General features: G+C 42.6%; 1 protein-coding gene across 2 annotated transcripts in view; it reads left to right on the forward strand.

Moving 5' to 3' along the window:
- The window catches only part of IMPG2 (interphotoreceptor matrix proteoglycan 2), an 86,578-nt gene that overhangs the window by 35,890 nt on the left and 34,426 nt on the right, over positions 1-16,262 (forward strand). For both annotated transcript variants that reach the window (XM_019528660.1, XM_019528661.1), the window contains exons 5-7: positions 9,078-9,127; positions 9,844-9,935; positions 15,173-15,334. In XM_019528660.1, the coding sequence (XP_019384205.1) occupies positions 9,078-9,127; positions 9,844-9,935; positions 15,173-15,334 (304 nt within the window). The remainder of the gene's footprint in view (positions 1-9,077; positions 9,128-9,843; positions 9,936-15,172; positions 15,335-16,262) is intronic.

A 16,262-nucleotide genomic window follows, 5' to 3' on the forward strand; every position in this document is an offset into this window, starting at 1 on the left:
GAGCTCTTCTCCCTGGTTGGGAGGTCTATAGTAAACTCCCACCGTTAAGTCTCTCTCCCCTGGACTGCCTTTTACTCTAACCCAGAGCACCTCAGAGTGCCCCCCCTCTGCCCCCTTGCTAATTAACGAGGAAGTATATTCTAGTGGTTAGGACACTCATCTGCAATGTGGGTTCAGGTCCTGATCTGAATACAATTCCTATCTCATACATAGCACTTTTTATTCAGAAATCTTGATGCATTTTGCCAGAGAATTCAGTCCCTTTATCCCCATTTTACAGAAGGGGAAATTGAGGCACACAGATGTGAATTGACATGTCCATACTTACACAACAGGCCCATGGAAGAGACAGAAACACAAACTAGCCATTCTAAATTTCACTCCAATCTAGTGCAATCCAGTCTAGTCTACTCTATCCACTAGGCTATGCTGCCCATAGTCCAGTTCTATTTTACTACAAGTTCCTTTTATCTTTATACTTAATAAGTCTTCTATTACATTATCCAAATACTTACACAATCATAGAAAAGTAGAGCTGGATGGGACCTCACAAAATCATTTAGCCCAGCTCCCTGCTCAAGTCACAATCATCCCTGACTAAACTATCCCAGCCAAGTGTCTGTCTAACGTGCTCTTGAAAATGCCCTGGGCTGGACATTTCACTACAATTTCACTAGGTACCCTGTTCTAATGCTTGACCATCCTCATAGTCAGAAAGTTCTTCCTAATCTCCAACCTAAATTTCTTCTACTTCAGTTTGAGGCCATTGTTCCTGCTCCTATCCCCTATAGTCAAAGAGAAAAATCTGTCTCCATCCTCTTTATAATCTCCCTTCAGGGAAGATTATAAAGATAGTTATCAAATCCCCCTTCAGTCTTCTTTTTTCCAGACTACATAACCCTAGTTCTTTCAGCCTTTCCTCATGTGTCTTTCTTCCTGGGCCCCTAATCATTGTTGTTGCTCTTTGCTGGATTCTTCCAGTCTGTCCATATCCTTCTTGAAATGTGGGACCCTAAATTGGACACAGGACTCCAGGTGAGGCCTCCCCAGTGCCAAGTGGTATGGAAAAAGTCACTTTCCTTGATATGCAAGCGTCACTCCTGTTAATACAACCCAGTATGCTGTTGGCTTATTTCCCACTTATGATCTATTGTAACCCCCGAGTCCTTCTCTGGAGTACTGCAGCCTAGCCAGTCATTCCCAAGTCTGTATATCTGCATGCAATGTTTTGTCCCAAGTGCAGGACTTTGCAGTTGTTCTTGTTGAATTTCATCTGATTGATTGTAGACCATCTATCTATTGGACTTATGAATTCAGAGAACATTATCATCTTCACTTTGCAGATGAAAATCTTGAGATGAAGGGTTTGCCTGCATTGTAATGCACAGGTATGACTGAAGTTTGCGAGTTAGCTCTAAACTAGGTAACCCTACCTTATCACTAGTGCTATCATGTCAATACCATTAGCACAGGGGTGGACAAAATATGGTCTGTGAAAATTAATATTAAGAAAATTAATATTTATCTGCCCCTGGCTGCCTGTCAAACATGACAGGAGCCAGGGGCAGTAGGACCCAGGGGTGCCAAGACTAAGTATCTGGAACAGGAAGGTTGGCCTGGACCTGGTCTACCTTCAGCCGGAAGCCTCTGCTTAGCAAGAGACTTGGAACCCTGGGGCGGTTCCTGCCTCCATCAACAGGAGTGAAATTCAGATAAGAAGTGGGGAGAAAGGCAGGGAAGAACTACGGGTGATCACCCCAGTCCTTGGGACTGGGCTGGGCCACCTCCTGCGGTCCTGGCACTGCAGCTGGGAACCACATAATGCCAGTGGCTGGTGGGGGGGGGGCAGGAAGCAGGAGTGGGGAAATAGCTGCACAAGCCAGGGAGAAGGGGTAGCGAGTGGGTGTCCAGAGCACAGCAACAGCTGGGCAGGAGCATGGGGCCTGCACTGGTGTTGGTGGCCAAGGGCGGGGCGGCAGGAGCACGGAGCCTGGGTTTGGAGGAGCCCTGGTGGGGCTCTGCCTGCTGTGGTGGGGCTGTGTTCAAACCCTCCTCCTCCACTCATGCAAAATCCTCCCCTGTCACCTTCCCACTACACACTCACAGTCCCCCACAAATCCCATACCCACACACACGTACACAGCCCCCCCGCATGCCTATTCATTTCCCCCCAAACCCCACATCCTCCCCCACACCCTTTCACAATATACAAGAGTAAAGACTTAATTTTAAGCTTTTATACTATCACCTCTGTATGCACTACACAAATGCATGTAAATCAGGACAAAAATACTTTGTGAAATGAAATTAATGCATGTTGTAGTACATTTGATTTTTAGAATATAATTTGGTATTTTTTCGGTTCAGAGATAGCAAACCCCCTTGCTGAAAGGAGTACTTCCAGGGGGCAAGAGGAGGGACTTCTGGTGGCAAAGGTCAGGGCTTAGGAGGGGGGACTTCTGGTCCCAAGATGGTGACCAGGGTGACCCCTCATGTAATCTCCCCTTGGTGCCAGACTTTTGTTTGTATACAAGGGGAGGAATCTTGTGTCAGCTGGTTGATAAGTGCTTGGCTAGTTTTTCAGTGCAGGGAAAGATGGCTTGGGCTTGTTGCATAACTTCCAGAAATAGCTCACAATCTGGTATTACTGGCAGAGATGTAGCAACAGGATGAAGGTTTATTCCAGTAAAATGAGCCTTGCATTCACACTGAAATAATGCTCAGGTAATGCAGAATTTTAGAGAATTGAGGGATTAAAATAATTCAGGTTGGTGGGGGGGGAACTTTTGTCTTGAAAAAAAACGAATAATTAAAACGCAATCCTGCTGCCTTTGTATGGGCAAAATTCCCATTCCAGACTGTGGAGTTTTATTTTATTGATGTTTTGCCTTGAAATCATGGGAAATTTGGCTGCATCAGGAATGCTGGACATGGCCACAGTGTCTGATGCAGTCTGATGCCTTAGCTCAGTACTTCACTTTGTCTACTTAAAAGAGCCAAAGATGCAGAGGAATTCTGGAAGGGTTTTATTTAGGAGCTGTTCCCTTTCAGGAGGAAATATTTACAAGCTGAAGGAAAGGGAAATACTGAATTTTCCAGTTTATTTTGCTTTTTGGGATATCAGCGAAGTTTTGAAAGCACTTAAGACTATTATGCAATTAAGAGATAATGGCCTCACTACCTATATGATACTGCTAGTTTAGGTATGTTTCTACAACATCGTAGTCTAGATGTACTTTAACATTCAGTATGAAGAGTGCCCGCAGTTCTGAGAAATTAGACCGCTTTTATTTAGATGCTTGTGTATGCAGTTAAAAGTCTAGTTTTAGAGGCTTATAGTTTGGAATTATTTGCCACTCTTGAAAATCAAATCTCAGCTCATATTGTATAATTCTCTGAATTCTCAAACAAACAAACAAATTAAAAAAAGTGTTCAAATTTGGCTCTTGCAGTTGATCTAGTACATTGACACGCAACTCATGTGTGGGCCAGATAGGTGGTGTGGAACTGGCCTATCTGCTGAATCAGGCTGTGGATGGATGCGCATACTAGATTTGGTTGTGGACCAACCCCACATGCTGTATCCAGCTGGGGACTGAGCTTGTGGACTGATCCTGCATATCGGATTTGGATGATGACTGATTCCACACTCTGGTTCAATCCAGTGTCTTGGGCCATGTCATTTGGCCTCTGGGTCTCCCCAGGGGTGCACAAAGCAACTCTATGCTTGGGACAGCCATGACACATGAAGCAGCACTGGCTGTTGCCATGTCAATGCTGGTATTGCAGTCAGCTGCCTCGATAGCACTGACTCTTTTCCAGCCCCCCCATCCCTTTCCCTAAAAGTGATGCCCATTCTCCAGTCCCTACCCCTGCACCCCAAAGGTGATGCTCAGGGCTGCTGCTGCCCCAATCTCTTCTCTCCTCTCCATTTCTGGTACCAGTGCTCCCCACAAATCTAGAAATTTGGCTGCTGGGGAGGAATATCAGAAAATTCCTGTTGTTTGGGAGCCAATGCTTCCTCCCTGCCAAGTTTCTAGACCCAATGACATGGCTCCATGGGGCACAGATGGAGCACCACTGATCTAGTGTATTGTGTTTATGTACAAAACTTGGAGCCTTAACCTTGCTATGCCACTGCCTTATCTTGTAACCATGATTGAGTCAATTGCCCCCTGTTTCATTTCAGTACTGGGGATGAAGTGAGGGTTTACAATATTGGGAAAGAGCTTTAAGCTTCTTGAGTAGAAGGACCTTGCAAATCAGCAGAATATTATAATAGTGTGCTGGCACAGACTTGCTTTAGTAGGGTTTGCACATCTTTTGTCTCTGTTTTATCTGTATTTTTACATATACATTTTACTGGGGGCGGTGCATTTTTAGTTTGTGGGTTTCTATACTTTTGAAAAAATATTGTCTGTGAACATTAATCATAAATATGACACTAAGATATTGTGGTGATAGCTGTCTGAACTGCATAAAAATCTGATGATAGGCTTAGCCAATATCGACTGAAACCAGGAAATCAGAACCTATACGAATAGACAGGAAGCCTAACGTATCTTCTGTCCAATTAATAACACAGAAAAATGGTTCCAACTTCAGATGTTGAATAGGAAGCAACTAAATAACCATAATTTAAAATGTAAAGTAACGTAAAATGTAGATGTGAAATTATTTACAATATGTTTGCTGATATTCCATAAAGAGAAAAGGAAACCACTTTTGTTGGATAAACTCCCTGTTACATATTTTCCCCTTGTCTTTAATCGCTCCAGGTAAATCTCACTAGAATCATGCTCACATTCCAGATTTTGGACCCTTGTTGTTTAGCTTTTCAAGAATCAAAAAATGCCAGTAAAAAGTTTGAAAACTTCCATATGTGACCTTACATCCTTTAAAATCTCTGGATCATGACATACGAACTTTGGCCTGTGTCCGTAACAAGAACATTTTAGTTGTTATATAACCACCATTGTCACCTGTTGGCTGTTTACAGTAATTCCTCCTCTACGCTATCAGAAGAATTGTATCTAATTTAGGCATCCCTTCAATGCTTTCCTCTGTTAAAAATCTGTTTAAAATTAACAGTTTAACAACTGCAACTGATTGGTTCATCCCCCCAGAATATTTTACTTCATCTTTTTGTGGAATCATTTTGTGAACTGGTATCCACAGGTCTGTGCTGTGCATTAACTTCACAATATTTTAGTAATATTCACTAATGAGAATTGCAGTGATGACCTTTACTGAGCCTGAAGCTAGCGGCAATAGTTCCAGTGCCTGCTGCAGTTTAGAAGCAGGTGATAGCTACAAAAATGAACCAGTGTGTCTCACCTCTTCACTCTGTGTGGAAGTTTCTGAGGCTCATAAATTTATTTATTATGGCTGGTAATTTAATTTTAACAAAGCAAAAAAGTATTGATTAACATGATATTTCCAGTGCCAACCTTAGCATTTTGGCCAGACAGAAAAAGTTATTTTGGCCCTTCCCTCTAATTTAACATTATTACATCACTTGTCCTGGGCTGAACAAAGGATTCAGAGTAAACAGCCAATTCATTTTGTATCATGGGAGGGAGGAAAAGAGGAAGTGACCTTTAGATAATTTGCTCCTCCTCCAGCTATGGATGTGGAGCCCAGATGCATGATTTTTAAACTCTAATAATCTATTTATGTCAATTTTATATTTTCAACATTATCTTCTCCAACAAAAGGGTTTACAAAGGGGGATGTAGTATCAGAATTAACTGATTTAGGTTCAATCAGTTTATTGAACTTCTGTCCCAGATCCCCTCCAGATTCAAGTTAACTCACAGTCCCCCAGCATCCCAGGATGCTTTGAACTTCCCCTGAAAACTCCCCCTTCACAGGATGGGCAGGCTAGCCTTGGCCCAAGCTGTCTGCTCCAGACGAGTAAGGAGGCATGCTCTAGCACCCTCTGGCATCTGGCCTGGGCCACTGCAGGCATGTGGCTGCATCTCCAGAATCAAAAGTGAATGTCTGTTCACTTACTTATCAGTTCAATCTGCTAAGTTTATGCTAAACTGCAAAAACTGAATCAATTCAGCCTTGGGTTTTTTGACTGTCTGTACTTAGGTTAAAAAGCACCAAATTCACAAGTTTGAAATACAAGTATTTTGGATTGAAGGGGATTTTCTCAGTTATACATGATCAGGGTAAAAATGGCTCAGGTGATTTTGTTCACAGCTTACAAGTGCACTAAGATGATGAATAAAAAACGATAAATGAAAATATGAGTTTTCATTTCTACCCAGGCGAACTTTTACAATCTTTGCAGTCTCCTATGCCTGATGAAAGGTGCCTGTACACAAAAGTTTGCAAATAATTTTTTTTGTGTGCAAATATCTACATGGTCTAATAAAAGATATCACATCTGCCACAAGATTTGATTCCAAGATGATGAGGTTTTTCTGCTGTAGTGTTTCTCCTGTGGCTCATCTATTACAATCAATGCAGGAAGAATATATGGTTAATTAGAAGAGAAGTACTGAGACAATAATAGTCACAATATTGGTGACTTCCACTTCAGCGTTCAGTTGATCTTCAGAAGCAGTAAAATAACTAGGGCCGGGCCACAGAAGCAACTGTCCTAGGTGCCAACATGGGTAGAAGAAAAAACCCAGTTTTTGCCACAGTTGCATAATTATGATTGTGGTAGCAGCAGCAGCAGCTGCTAATGAAACTGCAAGTTGCTGATGGCCCTGTGTGCAGCAGCCACCATGGACACCCTGCTGCACTACTATTCAGGGCTTTTACTGTAATTATGCCAATTTGCTGTAGTTTTCCTCTGTCAACCGCTCAGAAAAACCCCAGCAAAACTTATCTATCAATCAAGCATCTATGTTCACTAATGGACTCATTCTCAAGTAACAGAATATACCCTCAACTGTCATTAATTAAAGTGGGATCTTAAGGGTGCTTGCCAGCTTGCAGGTTACAACCATGGCCTGGTAAAACTTGCTAGCTTCTCTTCAAAATGACATTTTTTTGTTTAATCTCATCTGGCTTGTGGTGATTTTTAGATGTTCTATATTGCCTAAAACTGACCAAACTTTGTTTTAGACCAAACAAATTGGCGTGAGACATCATGGTTAAATGAAATAGGAACTCAGATGAAAATGACAAATTTAATGTAGTGGGCTCCCCCTTCTCTCTCCTCCTCCCCTCTCCCACCAAAAAATCCCAACCCTGGGACAGAAGACTAAATAGAGACTTCTATTTTCAGTCCAGTTCTGATACTTGTTTTTCTGCTGAAAAGCAGAGCTTATTGGTATAATGCAGAGCTGCGCTACTATGGCCACGTTACTTCTAGTTCAGGAGGTAGATTTCACAGCAGAGGCTGTAACTGTCCCAGTGAGATGACAGAATGTTGCTGAAGTTTTCATTTTGTCTCTGCCTGCGATAACTTCTTGCATTTCCTGAAAAGATGCTAAATGACTACAGGCAATTGACGTTGTAAATCAAGTCAGCTGAAGTTAAGGGCAATGGGATAGTCTCAAGGAGGCTGGTTACACCTTGCAGTTGTCTGGCAGCTTGCATCCAAAGCATTTGTAGACTTTAAGGCTTAATTTTCAGGAGTTGTTTGTTCCCATTGCTCCACTGAGCACTTTGAGTATTCAGATCTTTTTAGATATTTTGAAATACAGGCCTTTATCATAAAAGGAGGCTATTAAAAAGTCTCCTATGAACTTGAGGGGAGCCCGTACTCAGAAACACAACAGCCTTGTCTGGTCTCTGACAGTGACCCCTCTGTCCCCCTGAAGCCAGTCCAAGCATGGCTTTTAACACTGTTGGGGACTGCAGGGTCCCTGACACTTGTGAGATCCTGGCCTTTTGGTCTCTGACCCTCCAGAGTTCACTATGGTCTTGACTCAAGGAGCTAACTTCCAATTCCTCTCGTGAGAGAGGGACTTTACCTCTTGCCGGGGCCACAAAGTGCAACCTGAACAGGAAACAGTGCTGTTTCAATAAAAGCATTTATTGGGGTAAAGGCCACCACCCAGTCAGAGGTTCTCTTCCTGATTTCAGATGTTAATATTAAGCAGTTCCTCTGTCCCTAGGACAGTCTACACAGCACTTTCAAAGATCGCACTATTGTTCTCTTTCCAGTCTTTTCCTGGGTCCTGAGCACCAAACCTCCTCTCCTGGACTCCCAACTCTTTTGCCAGGAGCTGACAACCTACTTGTTCAATCTGCTGTCCCATTGTCAAGTTTATCTTAAGCTACAAACAAACATTGTGTTTGTCATGGGAGAAACCTTTTTTATCCCAGGAGAAAGTGCACTTGTTCAGATGTCCATGTCCATTGTCCCAGGACAAGCCCTAAAAAGGTGCGTGGGATAAGAAGTGCTAACAGTTTTTCTTGGGACATTGTGAAGTACATCTGAATGGATGTCATTGGATTGCATCACTGAATCAATGGTAGAAAAGCCACAGTGCATTCAACTGCTAACTAAACCCTAATCAGAAGGGGGATGTATATGAATGCCAATCCTGGGACTTTTCTGTTCCAGAACAAGCACAGGTAAAACTTGTCCCTGAACAAATGCAACATCTGTTTCTTGCTGCAGTCTTTTCTGGACGTTTCTTGGGTGTTAAATATCACTGAGGCAGCATCTTAACATAATTTCCCAAAGAGCAAAATTTCATTGTCGTTGATCATACTGATTTTGTGCTGATGTAACTGAGGCCAGAGTTTGACTCTTCATGAATATAGTTAATTAATCTATGACCAAACCCTCTTTCAAAACTAATGAGACCTTGAGGAAAGCAATGTTGGCTGATGATGTAACACAAAGCTGTGTTGCAAAGCTGTCTAAATGCCAGTATGATAGGTATTGTGCAGATGCAAAAGATTTGATACTCAAGTGTTTACTGACAATTCTGTTTTGTTGCGACGTCTACTTAGTGTACATTAGCAGCAAAATAATGCACTGGGAGATTTATTCTGCTTATGTACCTTTTGTATTCAGTGATGGCACCATACGCAGATTAAGAAAATAACACTTACCATGTGACTCTTAATTTCATCTTGTTTTTGTCTTCATTTTTCAGCTCTGGAATGCCAACAGCTTCTCCAGCTGATGATGCTACCACTTTGAGAGGTTTGTCTTCATCTATTTGCATATGCATATCTATACATCCAAGTGATGTGAAGATTAGTGTCCTAAATTATTACAACATTCTTGTATAGGAAACTTGATGGCATGGAGGTATGTTTAGGGACTTGGATCCTTTTATTTCAAGTTCATATTTGACCCTACAATATAAAGGTCCTGTAGATGCTGCTGTAATACAAGCAATAGTATCAATGCTTAATATGTGCTTGAATAAATATCAAAAGATACTGATTTCAGAAGATACTGATTTAAAATTGGTTCCAGACCCTTTTCAATATCTTTGATTTGATATTATAAAATATAATTTCCTCCTAAGGCAACAGTAATTGCATAGTTCTGATTTTTGCTTTCACCCTATCAAATGATTCCTCTAGCAGGAGGAAGAGTGGCTAAAGGGTAAAGGTGCTCAGGTGGTGCTAGCTTTGGCAATACAGGTTCAGTTCCCTATTCAGCTACTGATATTCTCTGTTACGCTTGAACCAAATCACTCTTTGTGGGTTCCACCTGATTACTTTGTAAATTGCTATTCCTCAAGCACCACTGAACCAAAATTATGGTGTTATGATGGACAAGGAAGTAAGGAATGATTTGGTCACTTCCTGTGATGATTGTGGGAACAGGTATTGTCAGCATATTTTACTCTCTGTGTGTTTATTTGTATGTAGTATTTAAAAAAAAAATATTGCTTCCTCTTCTCCTAGATGCAGCTGCTAATGTTCCTGCCCCTCATGAGGTTTCCATCGAAAGTCCTTCAGACAGTACCTTCATCAAGACCGAAGACTTGGACAATAGTGTAAGTGGTACTCCTTCTGGTTAAGTTTTCACCATCTGTCCTTGCTGCTATCTTTTAGCTCGGTGGTGCTCAACCTCTGGCCTGTGGGCCAAATCCAGCCTGTGGGGTTCGCCATAGGTCCTGAAATTTGGCAGTGGAGGAGTGTTGGCAGCATTAACTGCTGCAGCTGCCACCACTCCCCACTGCCAAATTTCCAGACCTCTGGGGAGTTCTGCAGATGGGTTGACCTGGCACCAGATCATGCCCAGGCACCAGATCATATCAGTACCCAGGGCTGCTCTGCAGTTAGATTTGGTACCTGGGGCCAGAACAGCACACTGGATTGTGCTTGTGCAAGAGACCTCAACCAGTGGTAACCAGTGGTAATTCCAAATTTAATTGGTCTTTTTAAATACATATTTTAATGCTTCCTCAATACTGGATAATCTGCCTAAAGTTCACCATAGAACTCTCTAATCTTTGGCCTGATTAGGGCACCTCTGTGACCTAACCACAAGAGGCTGCATCAGGCTCAGCTGCCAAAGCAGAATGCTGAAATGAAGCTGGGGGAATCCATTGTAATGAATGGAATGAATCGTCAAATGATCATAACAGCAGCTACGTTGCTATTAGCACAGAGGATCCTTCCAAAAAGAATGTGTTACTTGAGAGAAGTTTATGAAGGTCACCAAACAGCAGGGTGTTTCCTTCTCTCCAGGTAGAGTGGTGTTCGCATGAAGGCACGCCACACTTTACACAAGACACTGTAATCTAGGCTGCCAAACCAATGGTAACTTCAAATGTAGGTCCCTATTCAGCTGAACATTTAACTACTTGCTTCAGTCCATCTATTGAAGCATTTCTTCAAACTGTTAGATCCAGTCCACAAACTGACCCACCCATGGGACCTCATCTGCAGACTGGCCCAGACCATTGTGAGCCAGAAGGTTGAACATCACTGTTCTAGCTGATTTGCATTTCCTTGGTCTAGCTTCTTTCTCTGCCCCTGCTCCCCCTTAACCACCTCTCTTCTAATCCTACCACAGCTTTACTATTTCAAATAAAAAACAAGTGTTAAGAAAGCCAAGAGAATGAGTTGATGGACTACTGCCCTGCTGAGAGACATGTCTAAACATTTAGGATGAGTTATAGAAAAATTTTAGTTCATTTGCTCCAGTGAGAGATTCTGCCACTCACGATATCTTGAGCTACCTCACCATGCTAAGTGGGGAATGGACTAATTTAGCAGTCAAAAGGATGTTTTGCTAATGCTGGAGACTGGGTGGGATTTTCAGAAGCATTAGTGTGATTTGAGAACATCATTTCTATTAAAAGACTGTGTCCAAGTCACTCTGGTGCTTTGAAACTTGAAAGGGATTATATGATGTGCTGTCTGCAGTAGCTGGGGACTGGATTGTTGGCCCAAGAGTTCTCTTCTAGACCTATGTTCCTTATTCTCTGTCTAGATGGGCTTTTTGTGTATATCCACAGTACTTACAGGCATCTGTCGTCTTGGTATCTAGGGAAAAACACTCAAAAACATGACGAATGTTAGGTCCCTGGCAGATGTTAAAACAATGGTGTGACTAGGATCACAGGAATTTTATGCCTCATCTCAAATGTTGTGCCTCCTGCCATAGCAGGGGAGGGGAAGGGAGGGAGGCAAGTGGGTGCTAAAGGGCAAGGTGGGAAAAGCTGCCAGGTTTAGATAGTTCCAGGTTTGCAGCTGTTGGAGCCTGTCTGCTGGAACCTTTTTAATCTACTCGCCCAGCAACCCATTTTTGGCATTAGGACTAGGCCTGTCCTGGTCCTGATGCTAACTCAGTCCTCACAGTGATGCTGACAATTGGAATCTTTGTGTCTGGTTTGCCTCTTCATAGTGCCAAAAGTTGGCTGAACATGTAGCACTGTTACTACTTATGGTGTGAATTATACATTGATCTCACCATAATTTTAATGTGTGCCAGGGGTCTGTCTTTGTGGAAATTGTACTGCCTTTCACAGGTTTTGAACACTTGCAGTTCCTAGGGAAGTGGTTAGTTCTTCTAGAAAATGAATCACCTTACTTAAGGACCTAAAAACAGATGATAGCTAATCTGTAGGCACCTACTTTTGAAAATGTTGCCCTGCATGACTGTTGAGGGAAAACTGTTTGAAAATGTGAAATGAAATCCTCTGTTTTAGGTTTCCTTCTAAACCTGAGACACTTGCCGAATTCATGGTGATGTCTGTGAAGCTGCTGTAGGCTGTATGCGAACCGAGGTTGACATATAGCATTCGGTTAAAATAATACAAAGCTCTAGTTGAGTATGGTTGTGATACAGAGCTGGGCCAAACTCTGTAGATTCTCTTGGAATTTTTAGGTCTATTGGAGTATGAAATGAACTGTGAATTCCTAAATATAAGCACTAATTATGAAGCTGACCTGAGCCCCATGCATTTACCATGGCTCTAACTCTATATCAGGACCAGAGAGTGCATGGGGTCCAGTCCCACATTATTCTTTTTGCAGGAGAAATGCTTGGAGTGTTTTTCAATATTTAGCTCAGCAGACAGTGGGATCACTCTGTAAATCATAGAGCAACTAGAATGCTAGCTTTCCCTCTTTATAATGTGACTTCACACCTCATTACCACTTAGTGCTGCCAGACTGTATTGAGAGCTATAAGTATAAAAGTCAATGTGTCTCCTCGTAAATATTCACATTTGGACTTTGCCCTTATTTTGGGTGTTTGGAGATTTGAACTACACAGAACTGCAAGCAATCAAGTAGTAACAGTTCCCCTCTAATTACAAACTTGTTTTCAGGTGCTAGCTCATTTTAGGCTTAATATTAATAACCCATGGGCCCTGACAGAATCACCCAGTCAAGAAGGAACAGGAAGAAGAGAGAATTTAACTTAAAAGATTCATGGATTCATAGATGTAGGGTCAGAAGGGACCTAAGTAGATCATGTAGTCTGACCCCCTGCCCTGGGCAGGAGAGAATACTGGGCTCATATGACCCCAGCTAGGTAATTGTCAAGCCTCCTCTTAAAGACCTCTGAGGCAGGAGCCAGCACCACTTCCTGTGGAAGTTGGTTCCAGAACCTAGCTGCCCTGACTGTGAAATAGTGTCTTTTAAAGTCCAGCCTGTACTCTCAAACAACTTATGGCCATTATTCCTTGTTACTCTGTGAGGTGCTCAGGTGAACAGGGTCTCTCCCATTCCCTGCTGGTCCCCCCTGGTAAGTTTGTAGACAGCCACCAAGTCCCCTCTCAGCCTTCTCTTGTGGAGGCTGAACACGTTCAGGTCCCGTAGCCTCTCCTTGTAGGGTCTGCTGTCCCCGGATCATGCGAGTGGCCCTCCTCTGGACCCTCTTGATGCTGTCCACATCACTCCTGACCAGTGTGGTGCCCAGAACTGGACACAGTATTCCAGCTGTGGCCTGACAGTTGATGAATACAGCTCCAATTGATTTAAAAGTCACTCACATTACAGACTAACCAAGGTAGATTTATATGTAGCACAGGTATTGATAGCTGTAGCACACTTTGTTGTCAATTTCTAATGCCATATATAGCACCAGATTCTCATTAGCTTAAAAATGTTTCTGTTGCTGAATTTTTCTTTTATTTCCTTTGGCAAAAATAGTTTAAACAACAGTAGTATTCTTTGTGAAGTTTAACACATTTTACAAACCTCCCAAACATCATTTCCATTTCATAAATATGAGATATAAAAATAAAACTCAAACCACCCATCCAATTCATTTCTGACTTAATAAAGGGCACTCTTGTTTTTGTGCGCAGAAGGGAACCAAACCAATCAGAACCTGGCTGTGGAGCATGAAAGGAAAGAGGTGGATGATGCTGGGACATGTTCCCACTGCAGTGGTTCTCAACCTTTTTGAACATTAGTGGCCAGTGGTGTCCCTCAGGGGTCTGTGCTTGGACTGGTGCTTTTCAACATCTTTATCAATGACTTGGATGGAGGAGTGAAAAGCTCACTGGCCAAGTTCGCAGACAACACCAAGTTATGGGGCAGTGTGGTCACGTCAGAAGACAGGTTACAGATACAGGCAGACCTGGACAGGCTTGAGAGTTGGGCAGATCGGAACTAGATGAAGTTTAACACTTCCAAGTGTAAGGTGCTTCACTGGGGGGCAAACAACCTTCAACATACATATAGGCTTGGTGGTGACAGCTTGATTTGCACTATGGCCAAAAGGGACCTAGGGGTAATGACTGACCATTGTATGAATATAAGCCGTCAGTGTGAGGCGGTGGTCAGCAGGGCAGACAACAAGCTGGCATGCATCAAACAATGTATCCCATGTAAAACTAAGGAAGTGATACTCCCTCTGTACTCTGCACTGTTGAGACTGCAGCTGGAGTACTGCATCCAGTTCTGGGTGCTGCACTTCGATAAGGACGTTGAAAAATTTGAGAGCCCAGGAAAGAGCTACCCGTATGATCAGGGACTTGCAAGGCAAGCTATATGAAGAAAAGTGATGGACCTGGGCCTTTTTTAACCTAAAGAAGAGAAGGTTGAGAGGGGACTTGATAGTGGCTTACCACTGTATCAGGGGAGCACATCAGGAAGTTGGTGAACAACTATTCACTAGGACAACCCTAGGGAAGAAAGGAACAATGGATACAAACTCCTGGAAGGCCACTTTAGGCTTAATACGAGGGAAAACTCCTTCACAGTCAAGTCAGGGTGTCCAGACTGTGGAATAAACTCCCTCCAGTGGTGGTGCAGTCACCTACCCTGCTTTCAAGAGAAGACTAGACAGTCACCTTGCTGGGGTCACCTAATGATTTGCAAGGTCCCTTCCAGCTCCTAACAATCTATGACTCTGTGAGGCATCCCTTATTAGATTTGAGGTATTGCTACTGCCTGAAGCAGCAATAATGCTTACAAACTCCCATGCAGTGTAGCCATGGGAAGCACCAGCCATTGACACCAGAACTTCCCAAGAAACCACACTGCTAAATCAAAGGTCCTCTAGGAAGGTGACTCTTCAGGTTCGTGTATCTCAGAGCATCCTTTAGGTATAGAAGCTGAAGTCACAGCTTGTTCAATACCAAGGAGTAGAGGCAAGTCTCCAAAAATAAAGCATAAAACTAGAACCTCCATGGGACATGTGGAAAAAGCACATTTAGTGCAGAATATGTTTCAGGGAGAATAGCCAGGATTTGTTTGCATGCAGAAAGAACCAAAGTGGGAAGAGGAAAAGGACCATTATGTCCTTTTTTTTTTTTTTTCTTTCCAGATCAACAATGAGATAAAGAAGGAAGATGAAAAGCTGGTGAAACCTACACCTGAGCAGATGATTGAATTCAGCATTATTATTTCTGGAGAGAAGTACAGTGAGGAGCTGAGAGACCCATCCACTGTACAGCACCAGCTACTCTCAGAGCAGTTTACTTCCCAGGTAATTTACCTTACTTGTCTTTTTTGTCCCTACAGGTTCCAGGTAGCATTGATAGAATACAGTAGCATTAGACACAGCTTTCCCTCAGAGTTTCATCTGAAAGAGATAGGGATTTTGCTCCCTTATGGCTGGAAAATGCCTCTGCCCCATTTTTGCTCACTAAAAGCACGATGGCTCAAATATTCTTGCTCTTCTGATCTATGTTTTTTTTCTCTCTTGGGAATAGCAAGTCCACACTGCTGCTAGTGTATGTTAACATTCTACATCCTGAATTAATGCTGCCATCCCTTATCAAGAGCTTGCAAGGACATTGCATGCTTCTAGCTGAACAAGGTTTAGTTTAACTAACCTCCTCTCCTCTTTCCCCCATCTTGATTCAGCATACGGTAAGTTGACTTTTTTGCAAACAGAAAAGTTGGGAGGTGCTTTCTGTGGAAGGACCAAACATCTTATCTCAGAGCCAAGGGGTTCTGGATCCCTGAGATGTTCTCTGTTTTCTTTTCTGCTTACATTAACTTATTTTGTTGTATTATAAAAATGTTATTGCTGGGCAGAAATGACTTAGTTGATTGCAGGTGTGGGTTTTTGAGTTCTATCTTTTGGCCTTTTTACACAGCTGCTCAGACCGTTGGTCCTCCTGTTCTTTCTGAATACGTCATTGACACTTGTTGATAGAATTATGCAGAGAAACAGCGCTTTAAGGCAATCTCAATGAAGTGCCAGAACTCTCATTTGTCTAGGATAGAATTTCAGTAAATCTTAAAAGTCTGGGTCTCATAACTTGTCTTTTTAAATACACATTTGTATGCTTCCTCAATACTGAATAATTTGCCTAAAGTTCTTTGGCCTGAATAGGCCACACTAGGCTGCAGCAGGCTCAGCTGCCAAAGCAGAATGCTGAAATGAAGCTGGGGAAATCCATTGTAAT

Source organism: Crocodylus porosus, unplaced genomic scaffold (assembly GCF_001723895.1).
Source record: "Crocodylus porosus isolate Cpor-Errol unplaced genomic scaffold, CroPor_comp1, whole genome shotgun sequence".
In the NCBI taxonomy this organism is placed as follows: Eukaryota; Metazoa; Chordata; order Crocodylia; family Crocodylidae; genus Crocodylus; species Crocodylus porosus.